The sequence below is a fragment of the Dipodomys ordii genome, unplaced genomic scaffold (assembly GCF_000151885.1).
Source record: "Dipodomys ordii isolate 6190 unplaced genomic scaffold, Dord_2.0 Scaffold8, whole genome shotgun sequence".
NCBI lineage: Eukaryota > Metazoa > Chordata > Mammalia > Rodentia > Heteromyidae > Dipodomys > Dipodomys ordii.
Genome location: NW_012267224.1, coordinates 36,116,043 through 36,132,350, shown reverse-complemented (window position 1 = coordinate 36,132,350; position 16,308 = coordinate 36,116,043). Strand labels below are relative to the sequence as shown.

At 34.3% G+C, this 16,308-nt stretch overlaps 1 protein-coding gene across 1 annotated transcript in view; it reads left to right on the top strand.

Annotated features, from left to right (window-relative positions):
- The first annotated feature begins 1,623 nt into the window (after positions 1-1,623).
- Tmprss11f (transmembrane protease, serine 11F) overlaps positions 1,624-16,308 on the top strand; it is a 54,775-nt gene continuing 40,090 nt past the window's right edge. The window contains exon 1 of the mRNA XM_013008994.1: positions 1,624-1,683. Within this exon, the coding sequence (XP_012864448.1) occupies positions 1,673-1,683 (11 nt within the window). The 5' untranslated portion in view covers positions 1,624-1,672. The remainder of the gene's footprint in view (positions 1,684-16,308) is intronic.

The following is a 16,308-nucleotide window of genomic DNA, read 5'->3' as shown; positions in this document are numbered from 1 at the left end:
GATTAATATGTACTAACTAAAATTAGATCACACCTATTTTAATCCTTAACTATTTAAATGTACTTAAGGCACACATTACTCTGTCTTCTAAGTTTTTCTCTATAATAAGGTTCAATATAAAAATGTTAATATTATATAAGAGAAGGATGTTGTCTGATTTTAAAATCCTCAAGGCTGTTTCTTTTTTCATCTTTTAAATTTAAATTTAAATGTGATGTACAGAGGGGTTACCGTTACATAAGTCAGATAATGAGTACATTTCTTTTTGAACAGTGTTACCTCCTCCCTCATTTTCTCCCACTTTATCCCCTCCCAACTCTTCTGGCCCTCAAGTTATAAAGTTCATTTCCAACATAATGACTAGTACGACTTCTGAATTGGTTCACCCTTTATCCCACCATTTCTGTGATTCCCTTTCCCCTTCCCAAATCAGATAACTATGTACAAGACAAAGAGTACTTTGTGACAAAAAGAAAAAAAGAGAAAGAAAGAAAGAAAGAAAGAAACGAAAAGAAAGAACTGTAGACAGTACAATAAAAACCTTTTGTTTCCATTTCTTGGAGTTCATTTCAATAAGCATCATTTTATGTGGCAGTATACACATAGCTATTGAGCCATGTGATCTTCTAGTAAGAATATCTTCCTTTAAGCTGGTGCTGGTGGCTCACATGTGTAAGCCTAGCTACTATGGAGGCTGAGATCTGAGGATCGAGGTTCAAAGCCAGCCTGGGAAAGAAAGTCTGTGAGACTCTTATCTCTAATAAACCACCAGAAAACTGGAAGTGGTGCTGTGGCTCAAGTAGTAGAGCACTAGCCTTGAGCTGAAGAGCTCAGGGACAGTGCCCAGGTCCAAAAAGAAAATATTAAGATCAAATTAAGTATATTTCTAGTATTTTAGATTAAGATGTTCTGGATGAACATTATTGGAGGATTATATATTCAAACTAAAGAAATATGCAAGCATATAAAGGCACCACTGTGAGGAAAGGGCCTGTTTTTGTTTGTTTTTCCTCCATTTATCTACTTATTTTATTTTATGCATCGCCTTTATTAGGGTAAATTGGTTCAGTTTGATCCATTACTTCTAAAGCTAAAATGTGTTAGAAACCACGAATTCAGTCCTGTCATTTGCTTCTGAGAAAGGGAGTCTCATCTCTCTACTCTTCTTAGTTCTAGTCATAGCAGCAAGGTGACAGAATCAGCTGCCTTGCTGGTAAGCCCAGAACTTACTCAGTCCACCGCACTACATAATTCCCTCAAGGGAAGAGAAAATATTTCTAATGAAGAAATAAGAAGGGCCATCAGGACATTCTAATGTTTTGTGTTCTTTCAAACAAATTGGGCCACACCTTAATACTGATCATACCTCCCTAACCGGAAAAGTGTGACCTTCTGAGTCATGGCCAGCAGTTGCACCTTGTGAGCCCTTTGCTCCTCGGTGCTTCTCTGCACAGGTATTGACAATTACTTCATTGTGTGGAAATGGCTGGCGTAAAATTGAACATATTCTTATCAGGTTCTATCAAGACAGCAATCCCCAGTCATTAAGCCTGTCAGACTTGTTTTCCTTCCTTGTTGTCAGTGACTGCCATTATTTTCCAGCCTCCCAGCCCTGACCCGGCTGATAGAGATCAGATGGTGACTGAATAGAAGCTGCCCCAGTCCTGGGTCCATGATGTATGCGTAAGTACTCAGCTTTTCTCAGTGACTTGTCAATGGCAGATGTTTATGTTTCCTGAGACATGCCGTGAAGATGCCAGGCTGGTAGAGGTTACTTTTTAAAAATAATATTTTCATGTATTTTGTGTTGAAGCTTTATTTTGTTAATTGTGGATATAATAATTTTGTGAAAGAAAAGAAGCCAGTATGCTTTTCTCCCCTAAATAATGGAGTTAGAAGTAGTATGCAATGCTATGTTTTAATATGTAGAAAAATATATTCTTGAAGGAATAGTCTTTAATTTACTTCTTTAATATATTTCATTTCAGTGTTTAACATAGGTCATTTATGTCTTTAGACTATTCAATACCATCGCCAGTAAGATGGTATAAGTTTTTTTATTTTTAAATCATATGTGGCTTATTGAAGCAACTATGGACAAGGAAGTATAAGTTGAAAAGGATAGTCTATTCTATTTATGTACAGAAATAAAACAATTGTATGTATATATAATTATCATCTTAAACTTTGGTGATATTTGTAATAATTGTATTGAAAGAATCTGTCAGCTGATAAATATATAAGTTTATGCAAATATTGTATGTAGGTAATAGTCAAGCTATTGTTTTCCAGACTCAGAAATGAATAATTGATACTTGATGGATCATTCCATTCAAACTTTTGCTTAGTGTATGCTTGTTTCTTTCTCAAAAGAATTCTGAATTGGTCAATGGACACAAATATTCTACATGTTCTCCACTGTCTGATGTGTCAGACTTGATCACAGTTTTGTGATAATTGTAATTGTACAATGTTTTGAGTTTGTCTTCAATTTAATACATTAAGCCTGCAGGCTCTCACTATCTTCAATGATGAGTGTTTTTACCCTCCCTACTTTACTTTCTAATAACACATGAGCCTGAGGAAGTGTCCATTCAATGTATCAGGCTTCCCCCACAGACCCTTTAATGATGGCATGATATATCATATTGTCTATGCTTTTAATTAAATCAAGAAACATACTTCTTTTTTACCAAGATAAGACAAAACTCTATAAAATCATGTAGAAAAAACTTACTTTTATATTGATAAGCATTAACATAAATATGATATAGTTAGCAAAGTTCCTTTGAAGTTCTCCATTTGTTGAAGAATTCTATACTGTGGGTTTCTATCATCCTAATTTTCCTTGTCCTAATCTAAGGCCTCATCTCTATCTTCTCTCTCTCTCTCTCTCTATGCCTTTGTAATAATATAATATATAAAAATGTAGTATATATAATATGTAATATTTAATATTTTTATTATCTTTAAGCAGTTACCATTCAACATGTCAGTTTATAAGTATAATGCATCTTGACCCATATCACTCCTTTCATCATTGTCCCCCATTCCTCTCAACCCAATCCTTCCCTTCCATTTTACTAGTTTCATAGGATTGCATTGGATATTATGACTTCATTCTCCCACCCCTTTTCTCTCTTCCTTTTCCTCCCTCACATCTCCGGCACCAGCTTCTGATATTCATTATGTTGCACTGTGAAGTCAGTTTTTCTAAGGAGTTACAGCATTTGAATTCTCCCCTGCAGCTATCATACTACGGCTTCATCATTATTTCTTTCCACTCTGAAAGTGGTGTTCTAGACATGTGAAACTTCGAATTCAAAGTTACAAGAGGTTTCAATTCAAAATATGTAGTTTAGAGAATTTTAAATCTTTTTTTAACTTAATTTTTTCCCCCGTAGGGCTGGTCCTAGAGCTTGAACTCAGGGCCACGGCACTGTCCCTGTGCCTTTTGTGTTCAAGGCTAAAGTTCTACTACTTGAGCCACAGCTCCACTTCCACTTTCTGGTGGTTAATTGGAGATAAGAATTTCATGGGCTTTCCTGCCCAGACTGGTTTCAAATATAAGTTCCTTAGATCTCAGCCTCCTGAGTAGCTAGGATTATAAGAGTGAGTCACTGGCACTTGGTAGAATTTTAAATCTTTTGAACTGAATATCAAAGCAAAATTGTGAATCTTTTTTTGTCAGTTGTGAGCCTTGAACTCAAGGCCTGGACACTGTCCCTGAGCTCTTTTGCTCAAAGCCAATGCTCTATCACTTAGAGCCACAGCACTATTTCTGGTTTTCTGATGGTTAATTGGAGATAAGAGTCTCACAAGGTCTTTCTTCGTAGGCTGGCTTCCAACCCTCAGATCTCAGCCTCCTGAGGCAATATTGCTTTTATCACAGATAATCTGCAATAATATGGATTGTTTATAAAGATAAAATAAGAAGTTTAGGTAATAGGTGCATTGATTATATTACTAAAGGTATTTTGCTCTAGAGATCTAGAAAGAGTTAAATATACTTGTAATTTCTTAGGATTAAGTCCTGTCTTTTTAATTTTGGAGAAGCTGAAAGGGAACTGACATAATGTTTAAATGTGTTCTAGATCCAGCTTTGCACACAATTGTCGGGAAAACTTACTTACCTCTCAAGACTTCACTTTTGTCTATAAAGAACAGGGAGAGATTACAGTAAAATAAATGGGGTGAGAGTTATTATTTGTGTGGTTCTTAAAATAATCTTAGTAAATAAGCACAAAGCTATCTGTAGTTTATTGGTTTACTTGATTAATTTTGAAAGTTTCTTTATTGTATTTGGATAATAATGATAACATTTTTTGTGATCTCTTATTATATCTTAAGTAGAAAGTATAAGAATTATATTGTGGGAAAGCTTCAAATATGTGAGTCTTTGTGTGTCCTGTGGAGATGTAGAACGTTTCTTACTGGGTCATGGTCAAAAATATTTTTAAAGAACATTATATTAGATAATCCTAAAGTGCTTTTGAATTCTTATATTCTGTGATTTCACAGAGTCAATAGCTAGTAGTTATGGAAAATATTAACTCTAGAAGGCATAAAAGAACCACTAAAATGATCAAGAGAATGTATATTAGTAATATTTTCCAGTAAAAAAGAAGTACAAATGAGGCACTCTGAAGTACTCTCTAATCTCCTAAAACTTCTCTTAATATGTAATAATATTAATTTTTAAAAACAATAAAAAGCTAGCTGATGAAAAAAGGATATGTTCTGAGTTGAGATAATATAGTCTCTGAAAAGTCATGAGATCTAAAATAGTTGCAAGTAGATACTGCAAATTCTCCAGTGAAACAGTCTATGAAGAAGCTTTTGTATCTGGATTAAATTATCTAAACTTTCTTCTGGACTTGGGTAAAATTTTACTTGAATAAAAGATGAAATCTGCCCTTTAAACCTTTTACAGGGATTTACAACTTTGGAGGTTCTATTGACATCAGGTTTCAGTGGCAGATCTAGGTGAAGGAAAATTCAAGGAGACTACCTACATACATGGAGTTTTCTCAGTCTACAAGAACATTCTTTCTCACATTTGGCACCCACTGTCTTCCTTATAAACAAACTTGCTATGACATGTTTTTCCTTCATTGATATCTTAATCATTCTTAAAGCACAGCCATCTCCTTCAAACTTATATATCATCATGAATACATCTATTGGTACTTATTTGTTTTCAGTTATTTGTTATTAGTTATTTGTTTTCAGTTATGGGTCTCCAGTTAAATATAAAGCTCTCTATATTTCCAGAGACATACTGCCTGCTCACTCTAGATTCTCAACATTTGTATGTATGACTATATACCACTAATGCCAAAGAACAATATTGAAAAGAGGAAAGGTTAGGAGTAAACGAAAAATTAAAGTTTAGTCCTCATTACATATCTATTAACAATGCCATGAATATTTGACTGATAATATCTAAATGGTAAATTTATTCCAAGTAAGCTTATGTTGTGATGATGAAGATCTATTACTAGAGAGAAGAAAACATCAGATAAGTGGACCAGATTTTAAATTTCATTCATCAACTCAATAAAATACTTGTGACACTAGCTTACAGTGTATTAGTATCACATTAGTATCACATGTAGGCATGTATAAATCTGCATACATTATACATGCATGTTGGTTCTGTATGTATAAGTAAATATATATTACATATGCATATCCGATGCATGTAAGAGACCACATGGGTACATACAATAAAAAGTCACTATTATTGTGTTTCTAATCTAAAGAAGATGTAATAAGTAGTTAGACAAGTAGAAGTAAAGTATAAGCATAATGAAAATAATGTAAAGGTTGTATACTTTCCCCACATTCCAACTCAACCATTTAACCATCTAGCTTTAAAAAAAAGAGATTTTTACCTTTATATGTTAATATTCTATTTACTTATTTCTATTAGCAAGTAAACAATTGCTGAAGTTGTAAAAGGGATTTTGAAAACATTAAATACTAATATTGTTTGCCGCTATGCTTAAAGACAAGTGTAGGAAAGCAATATTGATACCAGTGTTTACGGGGAAGATAAGTCTCTGTTACTTGATATAATTATTAGCCGTCATCTTCAAAAAGGATACTGTGGCTGGCAAAGTGGCTCAAGTGGTAAAACGCCTGCTAAGCAAGTGAAGCCCTAAGTTCAAACCTCAGTATCACTAAGAGAACAAAAATAAAGAGGATATTATAACTTGGGAGTACTGCAAAGTTTGATGTGCTAAGGTAGTAGATGCATATTTTGGAATAAATAACAAGAATGTTTTTATTAAGTCATAATTACTATACAGCTTTATTATTTATAGGCATTGTGAACTCTTAGCATTTCAAAATGTGTTCAAAACCCAAGTTCAAAATCAATTCAAAGACAAATCAGAGATTTCATATTTCTTGTGTTAGATTCTGTATATTGTATTTCCTTCCAATAGTGCACATAATAAAATTTTGACTTAAAAATTCTGTGTAGTTACCAAAATTTAAAATAAATTAAATAGAATTTAAGTTGTATTGCTGGGGGCCAGTGGCTCACGTCTGTAATTCTAGCTATTCAGGAGGCTGTGATCTGAGAACTGAAGTTCAGAGCCAACCTCAGTCAGACAAACCCAGTTTGTTAATGAAGAGCTGGTAGTAGAGGTGTGCCTCAGGTGGTAGAGAGCCAGCCATGAGTGTAAAAACCAAACATGAGCATCAAGTCCTGAGTTAAAGTCCCAGTACCTACACACACAAACACAAATCTATTGCCTTTGTGATTTTTGCATAGTTAAAATATTTAATTAACTGCTTATTACTGGTCAAAATTTGAGAACAAGCTACTTTGAGGCATTCTATTATATATACATATATATATGACATTATGTCTGAATGAAGAGTTATAGTTCACATTTTAAGTATCTTGCAAAAATTAAAACTTAAACTATAGCTTTAAATGAATAAATGCATAAACCAAGTTAAAATGATATAACTATTAGAATGTAATTTAAATTTGAAGAGACAATTTCAACCTAACTCTTGAAAATAGTGGGGGGAAATCCAGTGAAGAACAAAGTGTAGATTGTATAGGTTGTATAGGTTCTATTGTAAAGAAAAAGGAGTGCTAGGTACCTGTGGCTCATGCCTGTAATCCTAGCTATGTAGAAGGCTGAGATCTGATGATTGTGGTTCAAAGTCAGCCCAGGCAGGAAAAATTGTGAGAGACTTATCTCCAATAAACCACCAGAAATCTGGAAGTGGAGCTTAGCTGTGTAGCAAGTGGTAGAGAGCTAGCCTTGCATTTAGGAAAAGAGCACAGGCCCTGAGTTCAAGCACCAGGGTAGAGAAAGAAAGAAAGAAAGAAAGAAAGAAAGAAAGAAAGAAAGAAAGAAAGAAAGAAAGAAAGAAAGAAAGAAAGAAAGAAAGAAAGAAAGAAAAGAAGGGAAGGAAGGGAAAGAAAGAAAGGAAAAGAAAGAAAGAAAAGAAAAGAAGGGAAGAAAGGAAGGAAGGAAGGAAGGAAGGAAGGAAGGAAAAGAAGGAAGGAAGGAAGGAGGGAAGGAAGAAAGGAAGGAAGGAGTGAAGGAAGGAGGGAGGGAAGGAAGGAAGGAAAGAAGGAAGGAAGGAAGGAAGGGAGGGAGGAAGGAAGGGAGGAAGGGGAATGAAAGGGAGGGAGGGGAAGGAAAGAACAAAGAAGGAAAGAATAAAAAGAAAAAAAGGGGGGGAATCCAGCTAATATTTTGCTATACGATGTCAAACAACTACATTAACTTGTAACTCCCACTCACAATGGGCTGTTTTTTTCTCATGCTATTTTTTTCTTTAAGTAGTCATAAAAAGGAGTTGCCCTTTAACAAAGCAGTCTATGAATACACTGCATCTTGATTTAATCCCTTTCAACATTCTTATCCTCCCTCCCAACTCACACTTTCCCTCACTTTTCTTAATTTTGTAGGCTGTACATTGACTTCTGGACTGCATTCCATTCTCTTCCTCTTCTCCTCTTCATTTGTCTACCCCTCTCCCCTTAACCTCTCCCCTGAACCCATTTCCTGGAGTTTATTTTGTTGAACTTTTACTTTGCCTTTCTAAGGAATCACACTATTTGAGTTCTCTCCTGGATCTTTCATATTTCAGTTAGTACATCTGTGTACACTAGCATACCACCCAACATATTTACTTGTAAGTTTCTAAGCTAAATCTACCTTCCATGTGTAAGGGAAGTCATGTAACTTTTGCCTCTTTGGGCTTGACTTCACTTGATATAATTTTTCCAAGTCTTCCCATTTCTTTACAAATGGTACACTATCAATTTCTTTCTAAAGGCTGAGTAAAATTCCATTGTGTGTGTATTTATACACACACACACACACACACACACACACACATACATAATTTTCTTGATCCATTAGTTCATTGAGGGAATCTGGGCTGATTCCATACCTTGGCTATGGTGAGTAGTGCTGCAATGAATATGATTGTGCTGGTGGCTTTGCTGTGTCCTGGTTTGTTATCTTGGATAAATGCTCTGGACTGTTTTCTTTCTTTCTTTTTTTAAATCATCATCCAAGTAAATCTGAATAGGCAGAAAGACCTAAAATATGTCTGTACCAAACCATCAGAGAAACAATACAAAGTAAAAGAACCTCTAGCTTCATCTTGATAAAGGTTTTTAAAAATAGATTAAAAATCAGGTCATTTATCTTGCTCACATCTTTCACCCTCATTTAAGCCACAAGCATAAACCTGAACAGGTTAGAGTTTGACGTATCAGTGTAGCTACCGCCTCGAAACTAACATCAGTAATATCAGCTCAACTCTACTCTCTATTACATCTCGGGCGCATTTCCTGTCCCATTATGACTCCACTGTATACTTTGCCCTCTCTTTCCTTATTCATTCTTTTACACTCATCCTACCCCTTTGTGACTACTTCTGATGATTATACCTTCATTTCTCATCTCAGTCTTCCCTTCTTTATAATGGTACTGGCCAACCATTTCTGCTACATAGAGGATATATATATATATATATATATATATATATATATATATATCACAGCTTAACTATCATATCAACTATCATATCAATATTAACTAATGGGTTATCGTAACTGAGTATTTGGGATATTACCGGATAAAATGAGTAGGACAAATATCTTCGCCTTTCTACAGAATAAGAAGAATCATGTTCTTTTTTGTTTGTTTGCCTTTTACCAGTCTTGGCACTTGGGCCTGGGTGCTGTCCCTAAGCTTTTTTTCCCACTCAAGGCTAGTGCTCTATTACTTAAGCCACAGAGCCACTTCCAGCTTTTTCTGTTATTAATTTGAGACAAGAGTCTCACGGATTTTTCTGCCCAAGCTGGCTTCAAACTGTGATCCTCAGATCTCAGCCTCCTGAGTAGCTAAGATCATAGGTAGGAGCCACCAGAGCCTAGCTAGAATTATGCCTTCTTTAGAGGAGGAAATATGTTCTCTTTAGCAGAAAGAACAGACTTTCCTTTCATTAATTCTTTTGAGACCCCATTATTCTTGCTTAGGATTGTTCTTGTACTCTTCATTCCTTTGCTCCACCAGAGCTGCAAGAATGTATTCAGTACTACTTCATCCGAATTGACAAAACCGTAACTCATTCCTGTTTTTAATTATTTAACTGGTCATTTGTCATCTTTGTGCTAACAGGCAACTTTTCAAAGAACATTAAATTTGTAACTAAACTGTAGCGACATGAAGGATAAGGCTGATAAGCTGTTCTCTCCTTTCATGAACTTACAGATTTGAGTTGGGTATTTAGTTACATGCGTAACTCTTTACAGCATGGAGATTTATTGCTCCTCCCTTTCTTAGGCTCTCCATTCATTGGACATTCAGAGAAGTGGGTTGTAGTTCATTATTTAGGAAGGTAGCAAAGAATAATCATTGTATTCTTATTTTACTATCCAACACAAATAGGCTGAGTTAGAGCTCAATCCTAACTATCTTACTACAGTCCTACACTCATTAAAAATGTGCTTTAAAAATGAACTAAGAATTGAAGCCTCATTAAGATGTCTATTATCTCTAAACTAATATTTTTATGATTGTCTTTCTGGAATTGACTTAAGTTATAAACAAAGTACATAGGCACGTATTAGGAGTTATTTTAGATACAGTGGAACTGGTTTAACTGCTTGAATTGTGTTATCTGTGCATTAGAATAATTGACGAACATTATTTAGAATGGAATCTATTGAATTGTATTTTTCTTTGATTCATATGCTAATGTTGAGGAAACTAATGTTGTATTTATAATGTTTAACTGTTTAACATCATTGGGAAAGCATAAAAAACTAGTTCTAAAGTCACACAGTATATTTAATTAAATGACTATATCTTGTTCATAGGTTTGAAATGATGCTTGGTTTTCAAGGTATAATTTCTTCAGTGGCTTTTATTTGTAGCCAAATACAATAACAAGTTGACTGATGGACATTAAGCAAATGTCTATTGTTTTTACAGAAATAAAAATAAGTTCTGTCAGATACAAAATACAGGGAATAATACAATACAGGGAATCATAGGTTTTCTTTTTTATTATTAATAAGCTTTTTTATTGTGAAAATACCTTACAGAGGGGTTACAATTATATGAGCAAGGTAATGAGTACATTTCTTATCAAGCATTGTTGCCTCCTCCTTTTTTCCCCTTTCCATCCTTGCCCTCCCATCTCCCCCCACACCTCTTGCCCAAGTTGTAAAGTTTGTTTTTCATCATAACGTCTTGTTCATAAGTTTTCTTATACAGGCAAAAATCAAGTACTTGCATTGCTTAAACTCTAGACAAACTATACAGTTTGTAAGTTTTCTTTAAAAGCAGAGAGGAGGTTAAGCTAGGTACCAGTGGCTGTTGCTTATAATCCTTACTACTCGTGAAGCTGATATCTGGAGGATCACAGTTCAAAGTCAGTCTTGGAAGAAAAGTTTGACAGACTCTAACTCCAAAATCAAAATCAAAAGCAGGGCTAGCTATGTGGCTACAGTGACGAAGTGCCAACCAAGCAAGCATGAGGTAGTGAGTTTAAATGCTTACACTGCCTAAAATTTAACTCTTTGATTTTTATTTTACAATTAAATGGTGTATAATTTTTAAACTAACAGCTAGTATCTGATTATAGAAAATAAATATGGATAAGCTGCTTTAATATATACTCTGATCCTTAAAAATAAAATTATTTTTAGAAAAAAATGCAAATCTGATGAAATCTCTTTTTAGTTAGTCACTGATAAGGCAACTTGGCATTTGAAGGGAAAATTACAAGAATGACAAGCTCTTAAACTTGGTTGTATGGCACATTCTCTTTAACCTACTCATTATCTCTTATACTTGGCCTATCAGAATGTGACTGAGAGATTCTGGGACATGTTAATTTTGTTTATTTAATATGCAGATTATGTGAGGTGTAAGTGAGAACACTGTTGTTCTTCTTTAATCTAGGACATTAATATCTTAATCATAGCTCCTCCCTCTGAACTGGATTTCAAAACAGGACCCAAGTACAAACCTTTATACCAGACGCTTTGCAAGAGGCGAAAAAATAATAAATAACACTTGCTGCTTGCTGAGAACAACTGCAGTGGATTTAAAAATACATATTGATGTATTTACTTGTTTTTTCATCATGCAAATGTTTTTAGAAGGGCGTATGGCTAATAGTTGATGACTTATTTTTCAGAGTATCTCAGGAGACAAAAACAGAATTAAGACAGTGATTGAAAAGCTAGTCTAGGATTTGAACTTAGTGCCTGAGCATTGGCCCTGAGCTTTGGTGCTAAAGGCCAATATTCTACCCCTTGAGCCACAGCTCCACTTGTGGCTTTTTGATGGTTAATTGGAAGATTCTCATTGACTTTCCTTCTCTGGCTGGCTTTGAATCTCAATCCTCAGATCTTAGTAACTTGACATATATAAGACCAAGTCATCTAGAAACTTTGTTGTTGTTGCTTCTGGGGCTCGGGCTTGAATTCAGGGACTGGGTGATATCCCTGAACATCTTTGTGCACAAAGCTAGCACTCTACCACTTGAGGCACAGCATCATTTCTGGATTTTTCTGAGTATTTTATTGGAAATGAGAGTCACAGACTTACCTGCCAGGGCTGGCTTGGAACTGTGATTCTCAGTTCTCAGCCTCCTGAGTACCTAGGATTACAGGTATGAGCCACCAGCACCTGGGTTGAGGCTTTTCTTTAAACCTAAATGGATATTGAAAATTTTCAAGTGTTTTTCTATTAATATATTGTTTATCTTTTATTTTTATTAATAATTAGTTTTTTTTTTCAGGCTGGGAAGGTGGCTCAGTGGTAGAGTGCTTACCTTGCATGCGTGAGGCCCTGGGTTCAATTCCTCAGCAGAAAAGCTGGAAATGGCACTTGAGCTGAAGAGCTGAGGGAACAGCACCCAGACCCAGAGTTGAGGCTCCACGACTGACCAAAAAAAAAAAGTTTTTTCTTCATTTATTTTGTGCTTCTTTTTCCTATTATCATGGATTATCATGCTTTTATGTTCAAACACAAGAGATATAAATTTATTTTATTCTTCATTCAGCTGATATTATATTGATTTTCACTTTGTTAAATCAGGATAAAATTAACCTACCTTTCAAAGACACTCACATCTTTTAATGTGCTATTAAATTGCTTAAGGGCAATCTCCTGGAATGAGTTTTATAAATCTAGTTTTTATTTTCAAAAATCCTAAAGTCTGTCTCAATTTTACTCTCTTAAAAGTTTTTAATTTATTAAACAAGTTTTTGGCAATGACACCACTCAGTGTTAATCTTTCCAGAACAGAGGGTAATATTTCTACTATGTGCTCATGTACCAACTCTAGGGCCTACCTGGCCATTTAAATATACTTTCTTTGAGCTTCCTTTGTGTCTCCTAGCAGTTCTGAAGGGTACAGACACCAGAATTATGGCTTACTTTGCCTTATGCTCATTGGATTTTCTTTCTTCCCAATTTTCCTTTCTAATAGGTTTTCTCTTTTAGTCACCCAGTTCTGAGTTTTAACAAATGCATACAACTGTACAAATGCCACCACACTCAAGGTGTGAATTTAGTTTCTTATGTCCATTTTTTATTTTTCTCTACAGTTTGTCTTTCACAATATGATATCAATGAGATAATACAGTATGAAGCTTTAAAAAATCATATTTTGTAACATGCTTAGTTGAAGCCACCACAACTCAACCATGTGGTTTCCTATTTAAAAGGATGTGTTTGTTGGAGCGATTATGCTCTTTATGGATGAGCATTGCATATGGAGCAGAAGGGAATGTGGTTCTTGCTGTTGCTGGGTGGGGCATTCTTTCTACAAATGGCAGGTACAGCAAGCTGATTGGTAATTTGCTGAGGCCTTCTAGTTCCTTATTGATTTGTCTACTTACTTGACCAACTACTGAGAGAAATGTGTTGATATCTCAAACTATACATGTGCATTTGCCATTTTTTTCTTCACCATACTTCTTTCTGCTTCAAGTGAAATTATGTTATCAGTTGTACACTCACTAAAGGTTATTCTATCATTCTTGTTGAATTTCCCTCTTTAATAGTATGTATTGTCTTCCCTTAGTTCTTGGTAGAAATCTAGATTTTAAGTTGATAGTAGTATTAACATACATAGCCACTGGAGTTTTCTTTTGATTAGTGTTTACATATTTTATTTTACATACTTTTTATCATTTTTATTCTTTTATTCTTATGTTTTTGTATTTAAAGTTGTTGGTGAAGTCTTTGTATAATTGTATTCTTTAATTGGGATTTTATGACAATTTATGTTTAGTGTAATTACTATATGGTTGGACTTAAATCTAAACTTTTTTGTCTAAGTGCTTTATATTAGTTTCATTGATTCCCCCCACCTTTTAACTTTTCCATACCTTTTTAAGTTGACTCTTTTTGGATTGATTGTTTCAATTTTTCCATCATGGGAATTTTAGCTATAACTTTAAAAATTGTTAAATCCTCTCTATGATTTAGAATGTATACTTTAAGTTACTGTATGTATGTAACCTAATGATATATTACTTTACATCATATTAGGCTACAGACTACCAGCTTCTCTCATGCCTTGGACTATTTTTGGTTACATCTTACTTTCAATCATGTTATCAATCCCATGCTCTATTAATATATCACACAGTTTTGTTAGTAATTTTGCTTAATAAAATCTATAACTTTCCAGAGCAATTAAAAATAATGAAGTTGTCCTTTCTGTACACACCTTCTATGTAAGTACTAGTCACGCGTCTGCTTCCTTCCCTTGCTCCCGGTATTGCCCCTGCTCAGAAACCTTTCCCTACCTTCCGCTTGTCTCACTCACTCACTTCTTTATGGTCTTGCTCAAATGTCAACTTCTCTGTGAGACTTTATTTGTTGGTTTATTATTTTTTCCTTCTGGATTATGATTATTTGTCCTTCTAGTTATAGTACATTAAATTTCTTACTGTCTAACTCCATTTGATCCTTCCCCATAAGAGTGGAAGTTTATGTCATGTTCACTAAGGTATCTTAGACCTGAAGATATATTAGGTCAAGACCTAAAGTTTCTTAAACCTAAAGCATACAGCAAGTGGCTATTTGTTTCATATAAAAATAAGAATGGTGAAGAAATGCTAATGGAACATTGAGTTAGCATTTAGAACTCAATTTTTTTATTGGTCCATTCAATGGTGTAAATACTGTCATAAAACTCATGTGTTAAAATTGTAACCTTCAAGGTGACAGTACTGAGTTTGATTTCTTAGAAGTGATTAGCTTATAACATTATCATAAATGTGTTACTTGAATTATAAAAGAAGCCAACAGAATTTTAGTATGCTTCCTGCCATGTGAGGAGACACATCTGTATTAGAGTTCCAAATTTGACTCAGCAGACACAAATCTGCCAGAATCTTGATCTCCAACTCCCAGTTCCCAAAACTGGGAGGAATGAAATTCTGTTGTTTAAAAACCCACCAGTTTTTTTTGTATTTTCTTTTAGAAATGTAAACTGAAATATGTGTATATTTTGTTAAATACTTATTCCTCAAATACACTAACTTCAGTATGAGAAATCTCTGCATGGCCCAAATTCTGATTTTAATATTGAAATATCAGCATAGCAAAAAAGAAACTAACAAAGTACACATTTTAATTATTTTTACGAGACTGTAGGACACAGTGTTAAATATTACTGTGACTAATTTGTGCCTATGAATGGGTTTATAAAGTGAACCTCAAACTAGTAACATGTTAGGAAAGATACTTTAATAAAGACAAATTGATGCAATAGCTTCCTTCCTAGACTGCTCCACCATTTATTCTACATTTAAAAAATATTTCAATATTTGCTAGGTCTCATAGCTATTGCATTTGTCTTTAGGGGTGGTTTGAGTGCTAATAAAAGGTTGTGAGACAAATATTCCATAAACTGTTCATTATTATAGTTTTTAAAATTCTGTTGGGTGAATTTCGAAGGAGATCAACTTGCCTTTGTTGCTGATTCGCTATTTTGAACAGTTTCTTCTCTTAAGAAATTTAGAGTATTGCAACTAAGGGTCTGGTGTGTAGGGTATACATTTGAAAAGTAATCAGAAACAGCTGAACATAACTTTGACACAAACAAATAATTCCACTGATAAGCAGGTATACTATAAAATATTAGAACAACAGTAAAAGATGATTTATAGAAAAGGAACTGTTAAAAGCTGTTTATTTACTCTTCAATCAATTATTTCATTCTGACCATTATTCTGGTGTAAAAGTAATCAAATACATGTCATTATTTATATAATTATATAAGTACAACTGAAAAGAAGAGTTAGAGCCATTTATGGCAAAAAAAAAGACACCCAAAAGTTTAATGACATAATAAAATGTTACTAAGTTTGAATTATTAGAAGATATAATATCTTGAGTTAAAAATAATTGAAAATATAATTACATGCATGAATAATATTTAGAACTAGGCCATCAAGATAGTCCCTATTTATGTACCTTCAGTAGTGAGAATGATTTCTTTGTAACTCATTAGTGATTAAGACCAAATGTTAGAATTGTTTAAATAGGGATACAGGTGGACCCATTGTAACAATGAGATGTACAAGTTGTTATGTCGAAAACAAACTTTACAACTTTGGTGCGGAGGGAGGGGGGGACCGCAGAGGATTGGGGGGGGGTAGGATGATGAGAAGGGATGGGAAGGGGAAACAAAGGAGGAGGCTGCAATGCTTGATAAGAAATGTACTCATTATCTTGCCCATGTAATTGTAACCCCTCTGTACAGTATTTTCACAATAAAAAA